Below are 27795 nucleotides of genomic sequence, written 5' to 3'. Positions count from 1 at the left end.
TATCTGCCCCATGTAGGACTCTGGTAGGATTCAAGTTGCTGTCACACACGCAAGTCCCTGCCAACAGTGAAACAGGAACTAAACCTAAAATAACTGGTTAGGCAGTCAGACACATGAAGTAAGTGGATGGGAGATTCATCAAAAGAAAAGTTATTAAAATAGCATAAGCAAACAACTAAACTGAAACTTTGTAAATCATGTCTATGCATTGTCAGTATAAAAAGCAGAGAGGCTTACCGTCCCTCATCAGAATTTTGAGCTTGTAGCATGGCAAACAAAAACTGCCGTCGGTCTTGATGCTCCACTGGGTCCAGATCTATCACTGTGTGAAAGAAAGGTAAAAGAACAGAAAACAGATGTGGCTGTAGCTCCGTGGTAGCGTTTGCCTCCTGTGCATGAAGTTCAATCCTCAGTATTTGCAGGAAACGGACAAAAGGCTACTGTTGCTGTTTGCATTCAGGACTCCCATAACTGTGTCCAACAGTGATCCAAAGTAGACATCCTCAAAGGAGGTCTACAGGCTGGCTCCCCTGTTTTATAAGGTTTTGCTGAAAGCTGGTTGTAGTGGTGCAAGACTTTAATCCTAGCAAGCGTGAAGCAGAGCCAGACATATCTATGAGCTTGAGGCTAGCCTGGTCTATGTAGTGGATTCTAAGACAGCCAAAGCTACTGGTTCAAATTCCAGCATCCACTTGGTGGCTAATTCCATATCCAAGAGAGTCTGACACCTCTGCCTTTGGAGGCACTGCATGTGTGTGATGTACAGACATACATGTCGGAAAATGCCCAAATAATTTTTAAAAGAAAATAGCTAAAAGTATCTGCTGTGTGTGTGCATGTGAACACACGTGTGCAGATAGCAAATATTAAATATTTTGGAGTATTTGTCAAATAGTAGGGTAGAAAGATACTTCATGCCTGGCCTTCTCCAAAAAATACTTCCTTCCAATATCTCTTTCTGAGAAAGCTGAAGCTACAGGAAACATCTATTAAATCAAGAAGGGGGCGGGGGCTGGAGAGATGGCTCAGTGGTTAAGAGCACTGACTTCTTCCAGAGGTCCTGAGTTCAATTCCCAGGAACCACATGATGACTCATAACCATCTGTAATGAGCTCTGATGCCTTTCTAGTGTCTCTGAAGATAACAGTGTACTCATATAAACTAAGTAAATAAAATCTTAAAAGGAAACCAAGCCAGGTGTGGCGGCATATGCTTTTAACCCTAGCACTCTAAAGGCAGAGGCAGGCAGAAGATGTCAGAAGGAAAAATGAAGGAAGTAAAAGTACAAATGTCTGCTTAGTTAAATTCTGTTTTAGGCTTACTTGATCTTTTTGAACCATATGCCTGTACCACTGAGGTAAATATAACTAGAGGAAGTGGTGGGTTCACATTCCGTCGGTGGTGAGTAGATCTGACCCCAACTGAACGTGTGCTTGCCTCCCCTGCCCACTCACCATGCAGGAAAGCTCACCCTTGCTAAAGTGGAAGTGGATTTCTTCGCCTGCCCTTGGTTTCCTCAGGGACACTGGAGTCTCTGTCTCCGATAGAGGCAGATCACAGAATTTGTACTCCACATATACCTGCCGGATATTCTCATCCGCCATGACGTCAGCCTCAGGGCAGAAGGCCAGGGAGACTATTTCAATGCACATCTTCTCTGAATCCTGAAATGGAAATATTGATTTCCTAAAGGCTAATGAGACTTCAGTGTTAGCACATTATTCTAGAACCCCATCATGACACACTAGCGAGTCGTTTACTGAGAATTCACAGGCAAACTAGTTACAGCAGATGACTTGACTGAATTGCCACGGAGTCGCTGGGAAATGTGTAAGGGAGTCCAGTCTCTGTCTCCTACTGAGTCAATTACCAGGCCAGCCTTCCCCGGCTATTTCCACAAACAATGAAGAAGCTGGGAGTGGTGGTTCACTGGGGAGGAGCCTGAGTACAAGACTAGACTAGCTTGGACTATGGTGGTAAGATTTTTTGGGGGGGTGGTTGTTTGTTTTGGGGTTTTTAGGTTTGTTTTTGGATGTTTGGTTTTTCTGTTTTTGTTTTTATGGGGTTTTGGGGGGGTGATTTAGTTTGGTTTGGTTTTTCGAGACAGGGTTTCTCTGTAGTCCTGGCTGTCTTGGAACTTGCTCTGAAAATGAGGCTGGCCTCAAACTCAGAGATCTGCCTACCTCTGCCAGCTGAGTGCTGAGATTAAAGATGAACAATACCACCACCAGTGGCTGGGCTGCTTTTTCAAAATGACCTGTTTGCAGTTTTCCTCTCAGCCCACACAAGGAAACCATTGACTTCTGTTTGTTTGTTTCTCTGGGGTTTTTTTTACTAGCACTTTTAAAAATGAAAGTACAAGACAGATCAAAGGAGACACTTCTGGGGTCAAGGCTGTTCTTCCAGAGGACCTAGTTCAGATGCCCAGCGCCCCAGTTCCAGGGGACCTGGCTCCCACTTCAATGACACCTAGCAAGAATGTGGTACATGGACATACATGCAGGCAAAGCACCTTTACATAAAATAAAATCTTTTTTAAAAATTGTAATGGAATGCAATAGAGCCGCAACAACAGAGAACCCAGTTATTGAGATCAGCTTGTGTCCCACTCTAAGTGTAATGGAACGCAATAGAGCCGCAACAACAGAGAACCCAGTTATTGAGATCAGCTTGTGTCCCACTCTAAGTGTCTCCATACTATGTAAAACAGTGGTTGCCCTGAGAGACTCCATTTTGAGGTTGAAGAATAACTGTGCACCTGGATGAACATGTGACTGGCACCATATGTCCAGTAATAGCCTCACGTCATAGAATGATAAGCAATTATTCCTGGTCATAGAAGGGAAACCACCCTGTAAATGTATCAGGGCAAACTGAATCTCTCGAAGCACGTGGGCATACTAAAAGCATCTCATGAGACCAAGCTGGAGGATGCGTCAGAGATGCCAGACTGAGGAAACGTAACTCTCATCTGAGCCCCATAAAGGGAAGATAAGCCCCATCTGCCGCCTGAAAGTCCTGGCAGGTGCAGAGCTCCCAACGGTCCCGAGGGCTTCAGCTTGGCTGGTCCCTGCCGTATGAAGCAAACGACCTACTTTAACTGCTGTCAGCCAATCCGGCTCACCCATCTGAGCCTGTCATGCATGCATCGGCCTCCCTTCTCCTCACTCCCACCACTCAACAGTGCAGCCTGACTCTAGAAAAGCAGCTGCAGCACACTTCCCAAGACCCCTAGCGGCTTTGCTGTCTTGTGACCACGGAGGCTCTATTTGCTTCTGAAATCTCTTGAATTTTGTTGCAGCCTCTTCACCCTTTACAGTCTTTAAAGCAATGTACAATGTGTGGTTTGAGAATCGCTGTCAATAATCAACACTGAGATAAAAGAGCCTATGCTTGCCAGGTGACGGTAGTGCACGCCTTTAATCCCAGCGCTCGGGAGGCAGGGACAAGTGGATCTTTGTGAATTCGAGGGCTGATCCACAGAGGAAGCCCTGTCTCAAAAAACAAATTCTGAAAGTGTGGAAACACAAGTGTGTTCATCTGTGCTTCTGACAGTACGTTCATGACAGCAACAAGACACAACAGAACAGAGTGGAACGGGAAGGACTGGGAGGGAAGGCTCAGAGTGAAAAAGCAGACTGGGAGCTCAGGGCGCACAGGAAAGTAAGACTTGTTTCTTGAAACTCCGTATGTACAGGAGAGTATTAGGCACAGCATGCAGGCGATGCTGTTTGTTTTCAGTACCTGGGATCCAGAGGAGGGCCTTTTGCTTGCTAGGCAAATGCTCTGCCACTGAACCACAACCCTGGGTCTGCTTGCTTTTGCAGTGTTACTAACTAGACCCAGGGAACGAGTGGCTGCAGCTGGTGCTCCAGCACTGTACTATTTCCCCCAACACTCTTTTTATATGTATGTTTGTATGTGTATGTATGTACATGTGTAAGTATGTATGTATATGTGCACCCGTGTGTGTGCACCCAATATCTCCAGTGTTCCAGTATTCTCCTTATCCAGTCTGATACTTCTTATATTGCATTTCATAAACGGATGTTCTTAACAACTCCTCCCTCCCCCACAAAAAAAAAAGGAGGTCGTATGGGACAGTGAGAAGGCTCAACAGGTAAAGGAAGGTGCTAACTGCCAGGCCTGATGACCTGAGGTCTATCCTTAGGACATAGGCGGTGGAGAAAGAGCTCCTTAACCCAGATTGTATTCTGACATCCACACACATGTAGTGGCATGCACACTCACGTGTGCACATAATTAAAAAATAAATAATGTAATTTTCATGTTTCACATATCTGTACATCTATCCCGTCTTGTAATCAAATCACTTATTTGCCCTTGTTACCTGTACCATAAAGGTTATTTCCTTTTAGCCCAGGCTGGCCTTGAATTCCTTCTGTAGTGGGGATGACCTTGGTCCTCCCTCCATTGGTCAAGTGCTAGGATCTCAGGCACCACTACCAGGCCCTCATATGTTCTGGGTAAGGGATCTAGCAACTAAGGCATCCCTCCAGCCCTCCACTTCTCTGTGAATGTTTACTGCCCGTTTCCTGTGACCTTGCTCCTAACTGTCCTCCTCCTTCCCCTCTTGCATCCAGCCGGGAACATGAAGGAAGGTTGTAAAAAGAAGTGTTGAAGGACTAGGACTTAGACAGGGCCTTAATGACAGGCAGATAGGGCGATGAGCCACAGTCAGGTAGTAAAAATGCCCAACTTCCAAGATGGCAAAATTCTTTTTTCATCCTCATGATCTGAGTCAAAAACCTGGCAGCCGGGCTGGGGATTTAGCTCAGTGGTAGAGCGCTTGCCTAGGAAGCGCAAGGCCCTGGGTTCGGTCCCCAGCTCCGAAAAAAAGAACCAAAAAAAAAAAAAAAAAAAAAAACCTGGCAGCCAGGCCACAGAGCCTGACAGCTTCAGTCTCGTGGTTCTGGAGTTAGAGCTGAGAAGGTACATGGAAGGGCCTGTGGAATCCTCCACTCCGGCTAAGGAGAGACACTGAGGCCAGGGATGTGTCAAGGGAGCCCCTGCACCGAGGCCCAGAGGACACCTGAGCCAAGAAGAGCTGCAGACAAGGTGTAGCCAGTGCAAGAGAAAGGTGTTTCCATCAACAAAACTGGAAAGACTGAGAGATATGGGTAGCTGTCTACTCAGCCCTTTGACATCAGGCATAGAAATAAAGAGTTTGGAGTCTGCCCTGCTGGGTCTGTCTTGTTTTGCTTCAGTATTTTTTACTGAGGCTCCTTCCCTCACTTCGGTAATGGGTTAATGGCAGTGTGTAGACTGTGCCATCTATGCTGGAAGTATGACATTTTCCTTTTACAGAGGGGCATAGTTAGAAATTGCCTTGAGTCTCGTAAGAGACCTTGGACTTTGAAAGCATGTTGAGACATGATAGACTGTGGGGACTTTTGAAGTTGGACTAAATGCACCTTTGCACTATGATATGGCTACAGCCTATGGGGACCAGGGAGTGGAATGTGGTGGTGTGAGTGAGTGAGAATGACCCCCATGGGCTCATAGGTTTGAATTCTTGGTCCCCTGTGTGGAAATGTTTAGGAAGCATGGCCTTATTGGAGGAGGTGTGTCACTGGAGGTGGATTTTAAGGTTTCAAAAGCCTATGCCAGGCCCAGCCTTGGTCTCTCTCCCTGGCAGTCTCGCTCCCAGGCGTGAGCTCTCAGCTATTTCTCCAATGCCATGCCTACCAGCCTGCTGCCATGCTCCACCCATAATGTTCATGGATCAGCCCTCCAAAGCCATAAGCAAATCCCCATTAAATGCTCATATTTCTTTTTAAAACCAAGCAACTTAAAATAGAGGCCTGGTGGACTCTTTCTCCTACCAATAGGCCCTATCTGATGATAGACCAGAGGCAAGATGAAGGATGCATTGGGACGTGTTTAGGTCAAATGTGTGGACTGGGCTGGAGAAATGTCTCAGATGTTAAGGCACAGGTTATGGGGTTGGGGATTTGGCTCAGTGGTAGAGCGCTTGCCTAGCAAGCGCAAGGCCCTGGGTTCGGTCCCCAGCTCCGGAAAAAAAAAAAAAAAAAAAAGGCACAGGTTAGTCTTCCAGAAGTCCTGAGTTCACTTCCCAGCAACCACCTATAGGATCTGATGCCCTCTTCTGACATGCAGACAGAGCACTGTATACTTAATAACTAAATAAATCTTTAAAAGAAAAAAAAAAACTGTAGACCTATCAGCCTCCCTCTCTCTGCTCTAACTGACTAACCCTAAGTTAAGAAGGAAGAGATCAAGAAAACGACCCACAGACATGCCCACAGGCCAATCTAATAGAAGAAATTATGCCGTTCCCTCCTTGCAAGTGACTCTATTTTGTGTAAGTTTGACAAACTTAACCGATACAGGGACCAAACCAGGCGTGCCTGTAATCCCAGGACTCAGGAGGCTTAGGCCAGACTCTACAAGTTTGAAACAAGCCCAGGCTCCAGTGTAAGCTCCTGTCTCGGACAAAATAAAACAAGAAAACGGAGTAAGCCTGACTTAAGAATCATTCACTAAGGGCTGAAGAGATGGCTCAGTGGTTAAGAGCACTGACTGCTCTTCCAGAGGTCCTGAGCTCAAATCCCAGCAACTACATGGTGGCTCACAACCATCTGTAATGGGATCCGATGCCCTCTTCTGGTGTGTCTGGGGATAGCGATGGTGCACTTATACATAATAAATAAATCTTTTTTAAAAAAAGAATCATTCACTAAGATGAGCATTCCATAATCACTTGTAAAAAGAAATAAGGAATGAGCAATTGCAAGGATTCCTGTGAGATAGTTAACATCAGGACTTGGTACACCGCCCAAAAACACAGTCAACATCACCTGGTAGAATTCTGTCTAAATTAAAGGTCATGTGTTACTCTGACTCATCGTGAAGAGAAAGAAAAGAAGGCCAGGCATCCAGAGGCAGAAGCAGGAGGATCTCTGTGAGTTCCTAGGCTAGCCTGGACTACATAGTAAGACTGTCTCAGTTGGTCACTGTTTTATTACCCATGAAGAAACACCAGGACCAAGGCAACTCTTATAAGAAGAGAAAGCACTTAATTTAATTGGAGGCTTGCCTACAGTCTCAGAGGCCATTATCATAATGGCAGAGCATGGCAACAAGCAGGTACGGTGCTGGGGAAGTAGCTGAGAGCTACATCCTGGTCCATAAGCAGAGACAGACAGACAGACAGACAGACACAGACAGGCAGACAGGGCCTGGCATGGGCTTTAGAAACCTCAAAGGTCCCCCCCCCTCCACCATGACACACTTCCTCCTCCTTGTAATCCTTCAGACAGCTCTAAGCATTCGAATCTAAGAGCCTCTGAGGGCCATCCTTATCCAAACCGCCACAGAGAACCTGTTGAAAGCTGGGGGGCCGGAGAGGTGTGTCGAAAAACTGCAGAAACTAAGACATTTCTCTAAGCCCTCCCACAAAGACTTCCTTCCTTTCTCACAATCTCCATCTCCTACAGTAAGGGTACTCACCTGAAAAAATGGCCTCCACCGAGCTGGGGGTTACCAAGTTTACAGTGACAGGCATGCGTGGCAAGGGATCCAAATAGGGGCGAGAAGCACAGAACTCAGCTGTCATTTGCATCAAACTAAGGAAGCGCTTTCATCGCCATAGCAACAGACTTCCACACCGATGCTCTTTCCATCCAGCCTGCATTTCTCAACAGGCTTCTTGAACCTCACATGTGTAGGCACTGAGCCCTCTCTTGCTAGGTCCCCTTCTCTAACAGGTAGGCTATCCCAGTTACTTACAGCTTTAGGACACGTCTGAGACTGGGGTGTCACTACGATATCATCGCTGTCAGGAGTGTGTGCTTCACTGACTTCAGAAGCTTGTTCACTGGATTCTTGGTCTGTTGGGGAGGAGGCTGAAACACACAATGCTTTCAAAACACTTTTTCCACTCCACACCACGAGCCAGAGCTCACAGCACTTTCACTGTCTGAGCACTGTTATTTCAGAACGGAACGCTGTGTTTCAAAGATTCCCTTATTCAGAAGTCTGTCATCACGGCAGACATTTTCCGTGGGGAAAAGGAGAAAAGGATGAACAGAAAAAAGGAGAGACAGAGACAGTGGAGGGAGACAGGGAGATAGGGGGAGGGGAGAGGAAGAGGGAGGAGGAGAGGAAGGGGAGAGGGAGGAGAAAGAAAAAGAAAATATGGGCCAGAGAGAGAATTCAGTTAAGAATGCTGGCTCCTCTTCCAGAAGACCTGAGTTCAGTTCCCAGCACTAACAGGGCTTCTCTCAACCATCTGTAACCCCAACTCTAGGGGGAAACTAACACCCTCTTCTGTTTGTGTGGGCACCAGGTGTTATGTGGTACACAGACGTACAGTACACACAGACTAAACATGCATACCCATAGAGAAAAATTAAAAAAAAAAATAAAAACTTATATAAAAGTAAAAGAAAGCAGGCGGGCAGGCAGGCTAACCTCTAATGTCCTTATGGGCTTGAAGAAAACAGCTAGGCTAAGGAGAAGCAAGCAAGACAGTGTGTGGGGACACATCCCCAAGACATCTATCTTCCAGCACTCTTCCCATCCTGGACTCCTCTCCCATGTGCCTGCCATGCCCTTCTTGTGGAGCGGTAGAGTGTACAATGCCCTCCTGCTGAGGGACAGCGTGGGACTCCTTCAAGTGAAAATGTTGAGACTCAGACACGGTGGTGCATGACTGTGATCCCAGCCCCAGGGAGGGGAAGGCAGGAAAACTGGGAGTTCAGGGTTATCCTCAGATACTTTGTGAGTTCAAGGCCAATGTGGGCTACGTGGGGCCTTCTCTTTTAAAAATGTATGTTCAATGGTTCGTGCTAATTGTCAACTGACAGAATCTTTAGTGCTTGAGGATGGACATCTGGTCTTGTCCCTAGGGGATCATCCTGATTAATTGATGTAGGAAACCTTCTTCTGCCTCTAGCCTTTAAGTTTCGTTTTTTGTTTTCTTTTTTTAAGATTTATTTTATGTGAGTACACTGTTGCTGTCTTCAGACACCAGAAGAGGGCATCAGATCCCATGACAGATGGTTGTGAGCCACCATGTGGTTGCTGGGATTTGAACTCAGGACCTCTGGAAGAGCAGTCAGTGCTCTTAACTGCTGAGCCATCTCTCCAGTTCCCTCATTTTTTTGTTTTTTATTTGTTTGTTTGTTGAGACAGGACCTCACTGTGTAGCCCTGGCTGGCCTGGATCTCATCATATAGACCAGACTGGACTCGAACTCACAGAAAGCCACTAGCCTTTGCCTCCTGAGTGAGGGTATTAAAGGTGTACCTTCCTGAGAATCTTTGTCGTTTTTTTGCGGGATAGGTTTTTAGTTACTTTTTGTCAAATATATCCCTAAATATTTTATTCTTTCTTGTGATACTCTGGAAAGAGTTATCTTCTGCATTTCATCTTCGGGTATTTCATTGTTGATGTATGGAAATATAGTTGATTTTGGGGAAGCAGTCTTTTGCTGAGCTGAGCTATCTTTTTAGCTAGCCCTTTTGTAGATTTGGTTTTATGACTTCTTAGAGACATGACTTTTCAGCAGCAAATAAAGGTAGGACCATTTGCTTTCCAACCTGTGCCATTTGACTACTTTTTCCCCTTTGGTTTCACTGGTTAGAATCTCCACTGTCCCAGGCATGGTGGCACACACCTTTAATCCCAGCATTTGGGAGGCAGAGGCATCAGTTCTCTGAGTTGAAGTCAGGTCTACAGAGCATGTTCCAGGACAGCTAAGGCTACACAGAGAAACCCCATCTTGGAAAAAAAATTCCTCCACTCTAATGTTCAATAGGAACAGTAAAAGGGGACACACCCCGTTCTTAGTCTTCAGGGTAAGTGTCCTCAAACTATGATGTTTGTTACGGGGTGTGTTATATTCAGTCATTTAAAGCAATTTCCTTACGGAGAGGTGGCTCAGTGGTTAAGAACACTGACTCTTCTTCCAGAGGTTCTGAGTTCAAATCCCCAGCCACCACATGGTTGCTCACAACCATCCGTAATGAGATCTGATGCCCTCTTCTGGTGTGTCTGAAGACAGCTACAGTGTGCTGACATAAAATAAAATAAAATAAAAAACTTTAAAAAAATAAAGCAATTTCCTTCTATTCCTAAGTTTCTGAGAATTTTTATTAAGAATGGAAGTTAGACTTTGTAAAACTGCTTTTCCTCAAAATAATGAAGTGATCTCAAAGTGTTCAGACTTTAATTACGAGGCATATTAAGCTGATTGCCTATCTTTGTCTGTTTCTATTTGAGACAGAGGATCACTGTGTAGCCCTGGGCTACCCGAAACACTCCATGCAGACAAAGTTTTTCTCATACTCATAAAGACCCACCTGCCTCTGCTTGGGACTGCTGGGCCACCAAACCTGGCTAAATCTCTGGTTTTGAAACTGATCTTGAGTTTATGGAAGTATTCTTACTTGCTCGTGGTATATAATCTACTTTAAAAAAGAAGTAAGGCCTGGAGAGACGGCTCAGCGGTTAAGAGCATCTGTAGCTCTTGCAGAGGACCCGGTTTAATTGCCCGGGTGCACATGGCAGCTCACAATTATCTATAACTACAGATCCAGAGGATCCTCTTTTGACTTCTGAGGTTCACAGACATCCATGAAAACATGACATTTACATACATAAAATACATGTTATTAGTTTATGCGTGTGGATGTATGCCTGCATGTATGTCACATGCCATATGAATGTCTGGTGCCCACAGAGGCCAGAAAAGAGTGCAGTGTCCTCTGGGACTGGAGTTCCGGGGGGTTGCGAGCTACCTTGTGGGTACTGAGAACCAAACCAGGGTCTGCAGGAACAGCAGCCTTGTCTCCAGCCCAGCCTTGCTCTATGTTAAAAGGAACTTGACTTCACAAGTGAACAATAACACCCCTCCTATTTTTAGACATATTTGGAAAGTTCTAGGGAAATAATATATTACAAACACCAAGAAACTAAGCTAGTTTGCGATCTAGCTATAAACATAGGGAGAGGTAACTTCCTTTGAGAATTCAAAGCCTTTGCTGGCCTAATTCTCACACTTATCAGAAGACCTTAGGAGCTTGGACACTAATTTTCCACTAACTGTTTATCACCACTGTGCGGTGCTTTGTTGGAAAGCAAATGGCCCCCATAGGCTCATACATTTGAATGCTTGGTTCTCCAGTTGGCGAAACTGCTTGGGGAAGATTAGGAGGCATGGCCTTGTTTGGGGAGGTGTGCCACTGGGGACGACTTTGAGATTTCAAAAGACTCAGGCCATTCCCAGTATTTCTTTCTGCTTCATGGTTGTGCCTTAAGATATGAGCTCTCAGCTACTTCTCAAGCGCCATGCCTGCCTGCCTGATGCCTGCCTCATGCCTGCCTCATGCCTGCCTCATGCCTACCTCATGCCCATCTACCACATGGTGGCTCACACCCATCTATAATGGGATCCGATGCCTTCTTCTGGTGTGTCTGAAGACAGCTACAGTATACTCATATAAAATAAATAAATAAATCTTAAAAATTAAAAAAAAGAAAAGTAACTAAGATACACTGTAAGATTAAAAAACAGTAAATAATTGGCTTTAAGAAAATAATTCAGGGGGTTGGGGATTTGGCTCAGTGGTAGAGCGCTTGACTAGCAACCACAAGGCCCTGGGTTTGGTCCCCAGCTCCGAAAAAAAAAAAAAAAAAAAGAAGAAGAAGAAGAAGAAAATAATTCAGGAGCTAGAGGAATGGCCCAGTGCTTAAGACTGCTCATTCCTCTAGAGGGCCTGAGTTCAGTTCCCAGCACCCATCTCAGGGGTCTCACAACCCCCTAACTCCAGGGGATTCGATGTATTCAGGATTCACATACCTATATCCACATGAAGACACACACACACACCGACGCATAATAAAAGTGACAAAAACTAACGTTATAAAAAGAAAGTAAGTCAATGGTGGAGTGGAAAAATTAGATCTTAAAGGACAATACCATTTATAGAATGTGAGGGTTGGTCCTGTCTCAGTGCTGAATGGGGTGATGGCTGTTCCTCTTCCTTCTGCTGAACTTTCAAACCATCATCCTCATACATCTTGAGCCCTGAGAACTTCCACTCAGTGTAACGCATCTGCTTCAGAGGAAGAGCAATGACACTATGTGAGTGGTAAGAGCTTATACTTCTTTAATGCCAGCCTTTGTGACTTTAAAAAGTCAGTCCCTTTTAAACAAGTCCATAGCGTATGTATTATTCATGTTCTAAGCCTAAGTTATAGTGTGCATATTAATGTGCTGGTTCCATGGATATGAAGCAATCATCTGGGGCTTTAAAAATGCATGTGGGGGCTGGAGAGATGGCTCAGTGGTTGGGAGCCCCGACTGATCTTCCAGAGGTCCTGAGTTCAATTCCCAGCAACCACATGGTGGCTCACAACCATCTGTAAAGAGATTCGATGCCCTCTCTTCTGGTGTGTCTGAAGACAGCTACAGTGTACTTATATATAATAAATGAATAAATCTTTTTAAAAAAATGCATATGGAAGCAGCTTGGGGCACTGTGGTCTTCCTGCCCTCACTGCTCCTCCCCTCTAATGACCACAGATGTTCGACTCTCCAAGGTCTCTGGGGTCCCACCTGCTGTCCCTCCAGGGTCTCTGGGGTCCCACCTGCTGTCCCTCCAGGGTCTCCGGGGTCCCACCTGCTGTCCCTCCAGGGTCTCCGGGGTCCCACCTGCTTGCTCTCTCTCCAGGGTCTCCGGGGTCCCACCTGCTGTCTCTCCAGGGTCTCCGGGGTCCCACCTGCTGTCTCTCCAGGGTCTCCGGGGTCCCACCTGCTGTCTCTCCAGGGTCTCTGGGGTCCCACCTGCTGTCTCTCCAGGGTCTCTGGGGTCCCACCTGCTGTCTCTCCAGGGTCTCTGGGGTCCCACCTGCTGTATGTCTCCATTCAAGATGTTACAGCTCAGATATTCCATTCTGTTTTTGCCTTGGACACCTGGTTTTTTGCTGTGTTTTCTTCGTGAGTAGCTTGTGACCTGCCGCTCTTTTTCCTTCCTTTCTGCTATTACAGGAGGTTTTCTCTTCTCTTGATACTGGCCAGCCTCTATGGGAATCTCTGTAGATGCTATCTGAGCCTGAACAGATTAATCAGAGACAGGGAGTCTTAGACAATGGCCGTTCAACCTCTAGCTCTCTCTCCTTCCTGCTCCTGCTCCCCTCCATGGTATCTCTGGTTACATATGCTACTCATGGAAGGAATTTCCCTTATCCACCCCTGAGACTAGCCGCTCCAATTGGTTTAATAGACTATGTAGAGGCTTCCTGTCGATGGAGTTCTGGAGAGTTACCTGGGGAAGAAAAGGGGTCTGCTCTTCTGTGAATGAGACCTCCAAGCCATCTTTGTTCTCCTTCTCCTTCTCCTTCTCCTTCTCCTCCTCCTTCTCTTCTTCCTTCTCTTCCTCCTTCTCTTCCTCCTCCTCTCCCTCATCCTCCTCTTCTTCCTCTTCCTCCTTCTCTTCCTCCTTCTCTTCTTCCTTCTCTTCCTCCTTCTCTTCTTCCTTCTCTTCCTCCTTCTCTTCCTCCTCTTCTTCCTCCTCCTCCTTCTCTTCCTCCTTCTCCTCCTCTTCCCTCTCTTCCTCCTTCTCTTCCTCCTTCTCTTCCTCCTTCTCTTCCTCCTTCTCTTTCTCTTTCTCTTCCTCCTTCTCTTCCTCCTTCTCTTCCTCCTTCTCTTCCTCCTTCTCTTTCTCTTTCTCTTCCTCCTTCTCTTCCTCCTTCTCTTCCTCCTTCTCTTCCTTCCTCTCTTCCTCCTTCTCTTCTACCTTCTCTTCCTCCTCCTCTTCCTCCTCCCCTTCCTCTTCCTCCCCTTCCTCTTCCTCATCTTCCTTCTCCTCATCCTCTTCTTCCTCCTCCTCTTCTTCCTCTGCCTCCTCCTCCTGAACCTCGTCCTTGTCTCCCTCCGCCTGCTTCTCAGCTTCTGACATCTGGAGGCTCTCTGGGGGCAGATGGTGAGACTTCCAGTCTAGCTGCACTTGGATGGAGCCATTGGACATCTCCCCAGCGTCTGTAAGGTTGAAATCACCTGAGAGACACAGAGCAACTGGTCAAACCTGGCCTCGTGAGATAGGCTACTGGGTATTTATGGGCATCTTTTCTATTTCTCCCCACTTAGAAATCTACTGCATTTTGTTAGTAATTTATTAAAACACACCAAGATTCATAACATATAAAAAAGTAAAACAGTGTAGTGAGATTCATAGAGGAAGACAGGCATTTCTGCTTTGGAAGACATGATCAAAAGGCGTAACCATGATGAAATCATCCTCACTGTCACTACATAATATGCTATGGCTGTCCCCAGAAAACCATCACTTATGCAAGCTGTACCAAGAAAAACACCACAGTGACTACTTCCTGAACGGCAGGCTTCCGGCTAGTCATCCTGATTAGCAGGTGTCTGGCCTGTCCTCTCAGGCAGAGGTGTCAAATACTGTCTTTTAAAGAACCATGAAACTGGCCAGAGAGAGGTCTTCGGTGCTCCTAAGGATGCTCAGAATCTTATTAAACATGGCTGGCACTGTCTATCTTGGTTATACTGCCTAATCAAAGTTTGGGAATCACTGCCTCCCTCTCTCCAGACAGCAGCCAGACAGACTGGCTTGGTGCCCCCCAGAGCCATGAGTGGGCAGAGACGGAAGACAGAATCACAGCTCCAGACAGCGGGAGTCTACCTTCGCTGTCAGCTGCCACAGCAATGTCTGAGGTTTTAGACAGCAATGAGATTGGGAGGAAGTGCTACATCCTGCTCAGATCTCTGCTCATGAACTAAGAAACAACAGTCTTTAAACAAAAGCAAATCCCGGGAATCACGGAAGGGGTCTTTTTGTTCGGTTTTTGGTTTTGCTTTTTTATCAGAGACAAGGTCTCGTGATATAGCCCCAGGTAGCCTGGACCACACTATGTAGACCAGGCTGTCCTCTGCCTCCAAGGTGCTGGGATCAAAGGCACGAGATACTACTACGCCCACTCCAAGTCTAAAGTAAGGTTTTCACACATAGAGGCATGCAATTCTGGAATTCAGTTGAAACGCCTTGGGATTCTTGACTATGTAGCTGAAACAGAGCTGAAGCCCCTGTTTTTGCATGAGCAAAGTGGCTATAAATCTCTCGTTCTGTTGCTCCTGACAACGTGCTGAAGTCTTTTCGGATTTTTTTTTTTTTTGGTTTTTTTTTCAGAGCTGGGGACCGAACCCAGGGCCTTGCGCTTCCTAGGCAAGCGCTCTACCACTGAGCTAAATCCCCAACCCCTCTTTTCGGATTTCAAGAGAGACTTTTCATGGCTGACATGTTTTAGCAGTAATAGGTACTCAAGTCTGGGAACCTGAATTCAATCTGAATTCTCCAGAACCCACTTAACAGTGGGAGGAAATAGCCAACACTGCAAAGCTGACCTCCAACCTCCACATGCATGTGGTGGCATGTTCACTCACAGACTCACAGCATGCATATACATACATGATCCAAATGCTATTTTTTTTATTTTTTTTAAATTTTTTTTTTTAGATTTATTTATTATACACTGTAGCTGTCTTCAAACACACCAGAAGAGGGCATCAGATCCCATTACAGATGGTTGTAAGCCACCATGTGGTTGCTGGGATTTGAACTCAGGACCTCTGGAAGAGCAGTTAGTGCTCTTAACCACTGAGCCATCTCTCCAGCCCCCAAATGCTATTTTTTAAGTGAAGGAATGACTGCTCCAAGCAAGTAAGCAAAGAAAAGCTGAATAAGGGCAGAGAGGTGATGCCGGGGAGAGGACCGGGAGGTGCGACGCCCACCTTTGAGAGATTTGTTTTGTGCAAGAGGCAGCAAGGGCACCTGGACTCGGCCGAGAAAGGAGCCAGGCTCTGGGTCTTCATCATCGAAAACATATAGAGACAGAGCTTCCCGCCTCAGGTACTCGTCCAGGTCAGAGGTCACAGGCACGGGGAACAGAGCCTGGTCTTTAAAGTACGGGTCACTGCTGGCCGGAATGACAGTGGTGGCATGGTCGGGAAAGGTGAAGAAGCGATACATGACGTACGGGCTGGGCTGCCTTCCTCCCCACCGACTCCGGAGGCCGCAGCACCTGGTGATTTCAATCCGCAGCTCATTCTGAGGTGCCCAGGCTTCGGATCTGGACTGGAAAGATGTTGACCTTGGACTAAGCTAAAGGGCAGCCTGAGCCATTGTTAAAAGTGAAGCCTACGTAGGCAAGAGGAACCGTGACCAAGAAACCTACTCTGCCGGGTCATAATGATGCGGAACTGCCTGCCCCCGGCTCTGGCCGCTGTTGGGAGGTGCTCACCCATAGGCTTATCCTACAGAATGATAGGGAACGGAGCTACCCACGTGGTAGGGGGAGAGAAACGACTCCTGCGCATTCCCTGACCTCCATATGCATGCCTTGGCATGTACCAGCACAATAAATAAATAATTAAATCAATCGATCAATCAATCTGTGCTAAAGTTATTCACTTCGATTGAATATTAGATTTTTAAAAAATTTTTTTACATTTATTTATTTATTTATTTATTTATTTATTTATTTTGTATACGTCATACAGTTTTCTGCCTGCATGTATGCCTGCAGGCCAGAAGAGGACACCAGACCTGATTATAGATGGTTGTAAGCTACCATGTGGTTGCTGGGAATTGAACTCAGGACCTCTGGAAGAGCAGTCAGTACTCTCAACCACTGAGCCATCTCTCCAGCCCGAATATTAGATTTAATATATATATATGTATATATATATACACATATGTATGTGTGTATATATATATGTATACACACACACACACACACACACACATATACATATATATATTCTGAGGACACCAGATCTCATTATAGGTGGGTGGTTGCTAGGAATTGAACTCAGGACCTCTGGAAGAACAGCCAGCACTCTTAACCTCTGAGCCATCTCTCCAGCCCTAGATTTTGTTTTGTAGAAAGCCAGTGAAACTATCGCAGTGGGAATGTCTGAACCAATGCTTGAGGGGGAAAATAAAAGAGGAGCAAAATGGGAAGAACCCAGCGGGACAGTGTCGCAAGCACTAATGGTTTGCATACGAGCCTATGGCTAGAGTGACAAGAGTATGTGAAAGGTAATGGCCCCAAATGTCCAACTTTGGTGAAAACAGACCCATGGGTACAGGAAGCTCACCAGGCTCAGGAGAATGAAGGCAGCGGGAGGGAGCCGCCAGGCAGACAGCTAGAAGCAGGGTGACAAGCAGGACTTGACTAGCAAGGGTGGAGTGGGAGTTCAGGGAATCTGAGTTTCCCTACTGGGGAACTGCAACAGACCTGCCCACCTCCAGTATCTGAAGGCATGGCCCCCACAGATCACCTGCATTTCCGTGCCAACCACTGATTATAATAAAAATCTCAATTAAAAAAAAAAAAGATGGAGAAAAAGTTGATTCGTTCACAACAAAGGAAAGCATCTAACCCGGGGCATGATTTCATTTCTTCTCGAGTTTTAGCACAGGAAGAATCTGGACTGGCTTTGCTATTGCAGTTTCTCACACTCAAGGGATACTCCTAGGGAACAGAAGAGCAAGCCCCTTTGGAGGGCTGCTGGCTGCTGTCATTCTGGGATGTGTGAGGACTTCTTCTCACCTCATCATTCTGCGCCTTCCAACCTCCAAGCACATTGACTGACAGGTAGGCCTGGGCTTTCTTTCGCTTATTGCATGCCTGGAGGCTGGATTTTAGGGGCAAGCACAGTCTCATCCAGTATTCTAACACCCCCAAGTCTTCTCCGCCAGCTCCTGAGTAGCAAAAGGTATGAAAGGCATAGAAAATAAAGTGTGATAAAAGTCAAGAATAGAACAAAAGAAGCCTGGATGATGAGATCCCTGAAATCCTAGCACTCGAGGGGCTGAAGCAGGAAGGTTGTCATGAGTCCAGGGCCAGTCCGTCCTGGGCAGGATGGAAAAAGGAAATTACCAGAAAGCAGCTCCAGGCTTTGGCCCTTTATTTTTCCAAAGCTTCGAATCCTAAGAACCACAAGAAGCCAAAAGCACTTACCAGTAAGTGTGGCCAAGCCATGGACTCGCTCCACAGTCTCTAGCACCTTGTCCAATGAAATCCATCCCGTAGCAAGGACCTGGTGCTCACTAGCCATGGCCTGATGGAGGTCAAGCCGTACTGAGGTTCCGTGAAGGTGGTGCAGGAAGAGGTAGTCGGTCTGCACTACATACTGGGAGGTGAAGTCATAGAGGGGCTGTGGCCCAGTACAGAATGGGGTGCAGTGTGTTTCAAAATCATAGAAGGAGTAAGTGCAGAAAGTGGTAGGCTGCGCATCCCCAGCCTGTATGAGGGCAGCGGGGGTCAGGAAGGCCTGGTGGATGTGCAGCTCAAAAAGGTTCTCGCTTGGATGCAGCAGAGACATGTCCACTTCATCCTCGCCTCTGTGGGCTGCCGGGGACTCCAGACACAGCGATGGTTGCCGAGTGCCATAAGCAACGTCTTTGAGCTGCTCTACAGGGGAAAGAACACTGCCTATCCATTAAAAGGTTGAGAGCTGGGGTTGGGGATTTAACTCAGTGGTAGAGCGCTTGCCTAGGAAGCGCAAGGCCCTGGGTTCGGTCCCCAGCTCCGAAAAAAAGAACCAAAAAAAAAAAAAAAAAGGTTGAGAGCTATCCTGACTGAGGGGGAAAGAGGATGAACAGGAAGAAGCTACATTGTGGAAATCCAAGATAAGGTTATTACAAGAAGCCACGTGATTCAAGAAGGAAGGCAGCCCAATTCCAACCAGAAGCATCGAGTTCTGAAGGCCAAATGACTGCTGCCCATACCATGGGAGGGGCTGTGAACTGAGCAGCACAGGAAATGCCACCGCACAAATGACACCGAACACCACACTTGGGAGACGCCATCACACAAATGACACCAAAGCACATCGACATCCCAAGAATTTAGGATACTCTACTAAAAAGGAGGCGTTAGAGACATACAGTGTGTCCCGAAAGAGAGCTATGCTGTCCTCGGAGAGAGTGATCCCTGCCACCTGCAAAGGCAACCTGGGGCAGTCCGGCTCGGTTACAGGAGGGCTCCTTTCCTGTTCAGATCTTGGTTTCATTAGGAGACATCAAGAAATCCACGTTGAATGGAAGGGTAATGACTTAAGAGCGAAGACAGAAAACTTAAGAGGAAAGAGGTTGAAAGTACAGCCCTTGGGATGCGAGACGTGGAGACGGAACCGCATCTGCACACTGTATTCGAAACCACATTGTTTTCAAAACCCACCAGTCAGAGAGATTCTCAGATGCAGGTTACCTCACACTGGGAACATCTGACTCCCTAGAGCGCATTGATGGCGAGTAACCTCCTTTAAGAGCTAAACCAGTAGAATAAAAATGTTCTTGATAGATCAGAGGTATTTATGTATTTATTTATTTATTATTTTATCTGGGGAGATGACTATGTGCGACCATGAAAGGCAGCATGGTCCTGGTTGAACTAAGGTTAGAGACCCCAATGACCCTGAAGGGACAATAGGCATTTCACCTGATCCTGGGCGCCAGGCCCCTGTCACTAGCCTCAGCCACCCATAGATTTGTGGCCATCAGTCATGTAAGGGCAGTACCCCAAGCCCCTCCACAGGTAAAGGACCTGACCACAGGTCATGTAGACCCAAGACGGATCTCAATTTTAGTGAGATACCTAAAGGCCTGGAGGGCTTGGCCAATGAACTTTCCTTCCCAGACACTCCTCCCTGCAAAAGGTATTTACACTCAGGCCCACCCTGAGCGTGGGGTATGGCTCAACACATCCACTTTCCGCCGTGACAATAAACGTCTTACAACCATGGGCTGCATTTTTTCATCGTGATCTGCCGTGGGGAGCCATGGAGAAGGCCTTTGCTTACAGAGCCACCATGTAATCTCCGTAGAAGGCCTCTCTGCGCTCCCAGCCACGACTGTCAAACCAAGCTCAAGCCTGCTGTAGTCAAACCAAGGACTCCTCCCCACACCCCACACAGGACCATCCAGACCTGCCCTCTTTTTGCCCTTGGCCCAGGCTCGATCCAGCACCATGGGCCCTCACTCCATTCTCAGCTCTTCCTCAGCATCCAGCAGTGCCTGAGAACCAGATGGCCCTGGCCCCAAAGACAGCTCCTGCTGTCCCTTGCCTCAGACTGCACTTCCCCATCCCTGAACGGTGTCCTGGGGCTTCCCTAGAGCCAGACATTCACCCGGCACCAGTGTGGGGTACGCACTGTCAACTTCCCATGTCCCGCCTCCCTGAGTGGGCAAGCCTTATGGCAGAACGGACACGGGACCCAAACCCTAAATGACTCTGTGGCTAAAAGCATGCAGTGCTCTTCCAGAGGACCTGTGTTTGATTTCTGACGCCCATTTCAGGTGGTTCACAACTGCCTGTGACTTCCGTTCCATCCGTCCAACATCCTCTTCTGTACTCCACAGGCACCTGCATATATATCTACACAGATATACAGGCATAGACTTAAATAAAACTAAAAATAATGATTTTTTTTCAAAATGTCTAAGATTTTTCTTTTATGTGCATGGATGCTTGACCTGGATATATTGTGTCTACTACATGCATAAAGCATGTCCACAAGGACAGAAGCTGCTGGATCCTCTGGAACTGGAGTTACTAACACTTGTTATCACCACATGAACTCTGGGAACTGAAACTAGGTATCCCGCAAGACCAACAGCTGCTCTTAACCCCGAGCCATCTCTCTAGCACGCCACGGTGTCTTAGTGTTTAAGTGGGCGGGGGAGGAGAGGCTGTCAGGATGGCGTAATAGGTAAGTGTGTTTGCTGCCAAGCCTAAGGACCTGAGATTGATTCTGTAGAAGTGTGCATGATGGGAGGAAAGAATCAGTTCCTGTAGGTTACCCTCTAATTCCCACAAGTGTGCCCCTTCTGTCTGTCTGTCTGTCTGTCTGTCTGTCTGTCTGTCTCACACAGTGAGAAAGAGAGAGAGAGGCCTGAGAGAGAGAGAGAGAGAGAGAGAGAGAGAGAGAGGGAGAGAGAGAGAGGGAGAGAGAGAGAGGGAGAGAGAGAGAGACAGAGACTTGAAAGAATAAATAAATATTATCTTTTAAATGGTAGTGAATGTTTAAACTCTCAGTACTTGGGAAACAGGCAGAAGAATTGCAATTTTGAGGCCAGCCTGGATTGTATAGCAAGAGCTCAGAAAACTGAGTGTGTGGGTGGAGATGATGATGAGGGTAGAGAGGGGGAGGCTCAGTGGTTCACACCTGTAAGCTCAACACTTGGGAGGCCGAAGCAAGTCAATCTCTGAGTTCAAGGCCATCCTGATTTACATAGTGATTTCCAGGACAGCTGGGGGGGGGGGATGTAACACAGAAAGTGACTAATTGATTAATTGATATTTTCCTTTTTGTTGTTTTGTTTTGTATTTGTTTGTTTTAGACAGGGTATCCGGCTGGCCTTGAACTCATAGAAATCTGCCCGCTTCTCCCTCCAAGTTCTGGGGATGAAGGCAAGTGCCACTTTACCCAGATAACTGATGTTTTCTTCAGCTATAAGATTTGACGTGGGGCTGGAGAGATGGCTCAGAGGTTAAGAGCACTGACTGCTCTTCCAGAGGTCCTGAGTTCAATTCCCAGCAACCACATGGTGGCTCACAACCATCTGTAATGAGATCTGATGCCTCTTCTGGTGTGTCTAAAGAGAGTTACAGTGTATTCACATATATAAAATAAATAAATAAATAAATAAATAAATAAATAAATAAATAAATAAATAAATAGATTTGACATAGCCTAGCAGCAGTAGGGCAAGTCTTTAATCCCACCACTCCAGAGGCAGATGTAGGCAGAGCTCTGTGAGTTTAAGGCCAGCCTTGTCTACAGATCAAGTTCCAGGACAGCCAGGGCTACATAGAGAAGAACCTAAATAAGTAAATAAATAAATAAATGATGTGACTAAGTACAATATGTTTAAATTGACATTACACGACACAAAGCTAATAGCCTTAAATAACAAGGACGTACAAATCAGTAAGATTCTATTAAATCCATGAGCAAAAGGTAGAGGTAGGAATAGGCAATTCTCAAAAGAAATACTATGGCTGCAGAGATGGCTCAGTGGTTAAGTGGCACTAGCTGCTCTTCCAGAGGTCCTGAGTTCAATTCCCACCAACCATAGGCGGATTCATAACCTATAGTGAAGTCTGATGCCTTCCTTCTTCAGGCATACAAATGGCACATTCACATAGGTAAATCTTAAGCAAATAATAAAATCTTAAGAAAAATAATATGTGGTAATATGTAGAAAAGCTGTCAGGATCTGCACGGAAAGTGAAAGCAAATGAACCTTCAGTCCTAGGTAAGGGTCTACCCTGAGATAGACCTTGACTAAGCCCTGAGGACTCAGTCCAAGGGAGGACTGCCTTTTTACTTGGCAGTAGCCTTACCTGGCTCACCCTGGTGTGGTAAGCACCCCATACCTCCCTGTACTCTAGGGCTGTCCTCACTAGGGAACCTGCTTATTACTGACTTACCAGGAAGGAGAATCATTTCACAGCAGTTCCCTGAATGCTGATGTTAGTGCCTTGCCTTCTGCTTGAAATATCAGACTGTGGTGAGTTCGGTTAGCATAAGCCATCTCTCTCCCGAGTGCATAATGACAAGGACTACTCCTTAAACTCAAGGTGGAGAGTAGACTCTGTTCTGAGGTAACCATTTGAATAGGAAGAACCTGAATCGGAAACATTGGCAACACCTCCCTTGTCTCTGCGTACAGCCTTAAATCTCCTCAAGTCGAAACAAAGATTCTATAGAGAAATCTCAGGAGGAAATGAGAGGAAATGCCCGGCAAGACCTGCCATAGGCTGAGAGGCATGGATTCAAGAAACGACAGAGAGGAAAGGAAAGATCCACCAGCCTTAGGGGCAGTCACCCTCCATGGCATTCTTCCAATCACCTGGAAGCACTGCTGGCCCTGTGGAGATTCTCCAGAAAAATCAACGGATTTGCACTGAGCAGAAGAGGAAAAGAAGTTACAGACCAACCGTGAGACAAGAGAGGATGAGAGCAGGAGGGAAAAGGTGAGGAGGATCCGATCGCTGTTAGTCACGTGACATCGGCCAAGATGGAAACAAAGTACTAAGACTTGCCAGATGTTGGAAGGCCGTGACTTCTTAAAATACCTTCCAGCTGCATTATGCGGCTGTTCTTGAAGTCTAGGAGGTGAGTCAGCCTCTCCATCGTCTCTTCGTGGTCCCTATTTTCCTTGTCAGCCTTTGTCAGCGTTGCCTCCAGCTCCTCCTGAAACAAAACAAGCACCGTACTCTCCTCTCCGAGTCTCAGAACCAAAGAGCCCTGACTTTAAAAGCCGGACCTTGCTGCAGAAGGGGATTGCCGCCTCCTCAGGAGGGCAGGTTTGACCCAGAAAGAAAGTTCAGGTTTTCCAAGAACCTTCCTGTCCTGCTGCACTTGTGGTACCTAGAGTGATTGATTCCCTAGGTCTATCTCTGGGGGCAAATGAAACCGGAAGTTTAGTCTTTGCCGTTTCACAAGTTCCCCCTTAGCTGACTTCTGGGGCCAGGTGTCTGTGTGAGGGAGTCCTGAGGCTCTGCATTAGGAAGCATGGTGCTAACACCAGCCCTGGAAACCCAGGTTGCTTCCCAGCGTGTGTGGTTCTCATATGCCCAGCTTCCTTTTCCTTCCTTTCCTTGCACCTGATAACACAAGTTGATCTTGCGCTGCAGAAGAAGCATGTCTCTGGTTTTCTCCAGCTCCAGTGCGGTCTCTGCGTGTGACACTTGCAGCTCATTCAGCACCTGGGACAGGCTACTCTCCTCTTGGACTCTTGGTTCACTGGACTGGAGAGCAGAAAACCTTGGTAAAAGCGGTTGCTGAGAGTTGTAAAAAAAAAAAAAAAAACCCGCAACAATGTTCTCTTCAGAATATACAGGAGTCGTGTCACTTCACAAGGGCTCTCTCCCTGCACTGCCCAGTCCCTCCCCCCCCCCCCAACCCTGTCAGTGTGTCACTTCAGAGTGATGACAGTTTTCAAAAGGCACTTTGGAGGCTAGCAGGATGTCTCAGGCTTGAACTGAGCAAGCTTGAGTTCAGTCTCTGAAACCCATATGGAAGTGTTAGGAGAGAAACGACTCCACGAAGGTGTCCTCTGACCTCCACAAATGCACCTCACGTGGCACATTTGCCCACACGAACTTGTCATATACACCTGCGAGGTTGTAATGAATAAAAGCAAAATGGCAGTTCGCCCTTCAGTAGATCATTTCAAGTTCATACCTGAAGACTCTAGGGACAGGAGACATGGCTCAGTGGTTAGGGGAACTGGCTGCTTTTTTGTCGAAAACCCAGATTCAATTCTCAGAACCCATCTGGCGGCTCCCAATTGTCTATAGCTCTAGTTTCAGCGGATTCAGTGTCCCCTTCTGCTCTCTGTGGGCATTGCACGCATGCAGGACACAAACATAGATGAAAGCCAGTGCTCATAAGCACAAAGTAAAAATAAATCTTTAAAAACTTAACAGAGGGACCGGAGAGATGGGTCAATGACCAAGAGCACTTACTGCTCTTGGAGAGCCCAGGTTTGGTTCCCAGCACCCACGTGGTAGTCCCCAAATATCCATAACTCCAGTCCTAGAGAATCTAATGTCCTCCTCTGGCTGCCAGGGGCTCCAAGTACACACATGATATGCAGACACAATACTCACGTTTTAAATAAAATAAACACAACTTTTAAAAAGTGTATTTTGGGGGCTGGGGATTTAGCTCAGTGGTAGAGCGCTTACCTAGGAAGCGCAAGGCCCTGGGTTCGGTCCCCAGCTCCGAAAAAAAGAACCAAAAAAAAAAAAAAAAAAAAAAAAAGTGTATTTTGAGAGCCCTACTGCATGTACACCTGCAGGCCAGAAGAGGGCATCAGATCCCATTACAGACGGTTGTGAACCACCACGTGGTTGCTGGGAATTGAACTCAGGATCTCTGGAAGAGCAGACAGTGTTTTGCCTGCATGTGTGTGTCTGTGAGGGTGTTGGATTTCCTGGAAGTGGTATTACAGACAGTTGCTCGACTGCCATGTTGATGCTAGGAATTGAACCTGGATCCCCTGGAAGAGCAGCCAGTACTCTTAACTGTTGAACCATCTCTCCAGCCCTCCTTTTAAAAACATTTAATGAGGGGTTGGGGATTTAGCTCAGTGGTAGAGCGCTTGCCTAGCAAGTGCAAGGCCCTAGGTTCGGTCCCCAGCTCCGGAAAAAAAAAAAGAAAGAAAAAAGAAAAAACATTTAATGAAAACTTTTAAGGAAGAGTTTACCTCTTCTAAAGCATAGGGTAATGGGTAGAGCTCACTAAACCCTGTCTGTCAGTGGGTCAGCACTCTTTAAATCCCATTCTCAATCAGGACAGAATGTTGCGCCCACAGTTTTCCCCTGGGGGTTTCTGCTAGAAACCTCTTAGCAGAGTGACTAATTTACCTCTCTCTGAACTGTCTGTGCGAGTAGAGTTGGCTGAACAGCCAGTTCAAACAGCTCTTCTGGAAACAGGGGTATGGTGGCTGTTGACTGAAGGTTCTCTTCTTCCTGTTTATGCTGGCAAAGGATGCTGGTGACTTGAAACGTCAACTGTTCATCTTGAGCTACTGAAAAAGGAATCCAGAGAATTGAACGCAGTTATTGGCCACCATAGTCAGAGTTGAATCACATATGAAGTAATGTTTGGCTCAGAACTTCATTTTATACTGAAAAACAGTTCCCTCTTGCTGAGACAAAAAGGCCTCTAGCCTGCTGACTCAGCCAATGGAGGTTGTACTTCTAAGGTAAGATCAAAGGATAGAAGAACACCCAAGGAACTGTGGGACGGGGAGGGAAACACAAACAACAAGACAGTCACGTGACTGACTGAGACAGGCCAGTGGCATGTTTTAGGGCAGGTGGGATGGGGTCAGGGGATGATGCAGAAAATGAACCCTAGGGTCATACGCCCTTCCAAAGCACTCTACCCACAGAACTAAATCCCCCACCAAATTTTACTTTTTTTGATAGCACCATCCAAGTCAGTCTCTCACCAACTTGACTCCGTTGTAACCTCTAGCCATTAGTTCTCAGTAGCCCCCATCTCCATACCCCCCATGGCTGGGAAAAGACTAGGTATTATCTGTATGTTTCAGGGAAGGGAGGCTACTGCTGTCCAGGGTGCAGAGCACTCCGTGGAACATCAGAGACATTACATCAGATTTCTTCTGATCTTACAAGACTTGGTTTACATGTATTGCATGGTGCTTGGTGTACACTCCTTAGCTTTCTTATTGTATGGCCTCTGCCTGAAGGCTCTTTCTTATTGCTTTGTTTTGTTTGAGACAGAGTCTTCCTACATAGCCCAGGCTAGCTTTGAACTCTCAGTCCTTCTGCCATGTCCTGGAGGGAGAAGGTTGGGGATCCTATTGTCCTTGTGTCATGTTTCTTCTTCTATACTTTTTAATTTAAATATACTAGAATCTAAAGAAAAAATTAAAAAGCCCATACAACAGGATCTATGACAGGATGAAGAGGATAATTTTGACAATGCTTAAAAATCAAATAACTATTTCCTCCTGTAACATGAGAGTTCATATGTGGGCTGGAGAGATGGCTCAGTGGTTAAAAGCACAGACTGCTCTTCCAGAGGTCCTGAGTTCAATTCCCAGCAACCAAATGGTGGCTCACAACCATCTGCTGTAGGATCTGATGCCCTCTTCTGGTGTGTCTGAAGATAGCAACAACTTATTCGTAGACATAAAATAAATAGTTCCAAACGGGAAGAGCTGTATGTGGAAAGGCATATGTAAGAGATAGGTAGGTAACATGGCTTCCTGGCTAAATCAGACCTAATTGCCCATGTTTAATCCTAGGTATCAATGACCACAGTTGAGAAGGTCAGTTGGGAAGACTGGAGAAGTAGAGGCCCAAGTTCCTGTCTCCCAAACCAGACGTAGATGGCACTGCCCTTGAGAACACTCGCTCCTTCAGACTCGACCCACCTTGGTTGGTTACTTGAAGCAAGACTTTGGTCTCCTCCAGCTCAGCGCCTACTTGGTCCAGCAGTGGACAGACTTGCTGTGGGAGCTGCTCCGCCATGAGCTCCCTGTTCCAGTGAGGCTGGTGACTGCTCTCCAGAGGCTGGTGACTGCTCTCCAGCATGCTGAAAACCCCAGGCACGGTGTCAGATGACTCCTCAAAGGAGTAGGCTCCAGCATCTTTGCTGCACAGCTTCAGCATCTTGGGGACCTAGCTGATCCTTCCTTTCTCCACATGTTTGTTCTGCTCAGGCTTCATTTGTAACTGTCACTTGCTAACTGCTTTGGAACTTTTGGGTGGCATTGGAGTTACTCGGTGTCACGTCTGCTTAAGTCTTGAGGGTTCCACTAGGCTAGCGCCTTAACCGTGCATTTCTCAAGGAACTTCTCCAAAGTGATGGCTTCCTTTGACAAGGGCCCACGTGTGAGGACAGGACGAGACCTCCTGAGTTAGTACCGAGAAACGAGATCTTTCTTTTCTCACCTTGTCCCCTGATATCCCCTTGCCAATGGCTACTTTAGAGAACATGTGCTCTACTCAAGAATGAAGGCAAGCTTTTCAACACCTGCAACTCTATTCCATGGTATTTAGCTGTTAGACGTGCCTTGAGTGTCAGACATACAAGACCAGGTCTTAGTCATTTATTCAAATAGAATGACACTGACATTAAAAACTTCCTGACCAAGAGCAGTAGTGGTAGCACATACCTTTAACCCCGACACTTGAGAGGCAGAAGTAGGTAGATCTCTGAGTTTGAGG

At 46.6% G+C, this 27795-nt stretch overlaps 1 protein-coding gene across 5 annotated transcripts in view; it reads right to left on the bottom strand.

Annotated features, from left to right (window-relative positions):
• Positions 1 to 27795, bottom strand: part of Rpgrip1 (RPGR interacting protein 1) — a 58070-nt gene that overhangs the window by 2485 nt on the left and 27790 nt on the right. Inside the window, exons 11-24 of one of the 5 annotated variants that reach the window (NM_001427786.1) lie at positions 27000 to 27160; positions 25459 to 25622; positions 23692 to 23835; positions 23128 to 23278; positions 18037 to 18489; positions 17626 to 17777; positions 15803 to 16145; positions 13929 to 14047; positions 13317 to 13622; positions 12900 to 13103; positions 11969 to 12104; positions 7774 to 7889; positions 1472 to 1664; positions 238 to 322 (exon numbers count right to left, since the gene is read on the bottom strand). In NM_001427786.1, coding sequence (NP_001414715.1) covers positions 238 to 322; positions 1472 to 1664; positions 7774 to 7889; positions 11969 to 12104; positions 12900 to 13103; positions 13317 to 13622; positions 13929 to 14047; positions 15803 to 16145; positions 17626 to 17777; positions 18037 to 18489; positions 23128 to 23278; positions 23692 to 23835; positions 25459 to 25622; positions 27000 to 27160 — 2727 coding nt within the window. Of the gene's footprint in view, positions 1 to 237; positions 323 to 1471; positions 1665 to 7773; positions 7890 to 11968; positions 12108 to 12899; positions 13104 to 13316; positions 14048 to 15802; positions 16146 to 17625; positions 17778 to 18036; positions 18490 to 23127; positions 23279 to 23691; positions 23836 to 25458; positions 25623 to 26999; positions 27350 to 27795 lie in introns of those variants that run through there. The other 4 variants (XM_087585612.1, XM_087585609.1, XM_087585610.1 and 1 more) reach the window with 4 other exon arrangements.

Source organism: Rattus norvegicus, chromosome 15 (assembly GCF_021556685.1).
Source record: "Rattus norvegicus strain SHRSP/BbbUtx chromosome 15, alternate assembly SHRSP_T2T, whole genome shotgun sequence".
Lineage (NCBI taxonomy): Eukaryota > Metazoa > Chordata > Mammalia > Rodentia > Muridae > Rattus > Rattus norvegicus.
This window is presented reverse-complemented; position numbering and strand designations above follow the sequence as displayed.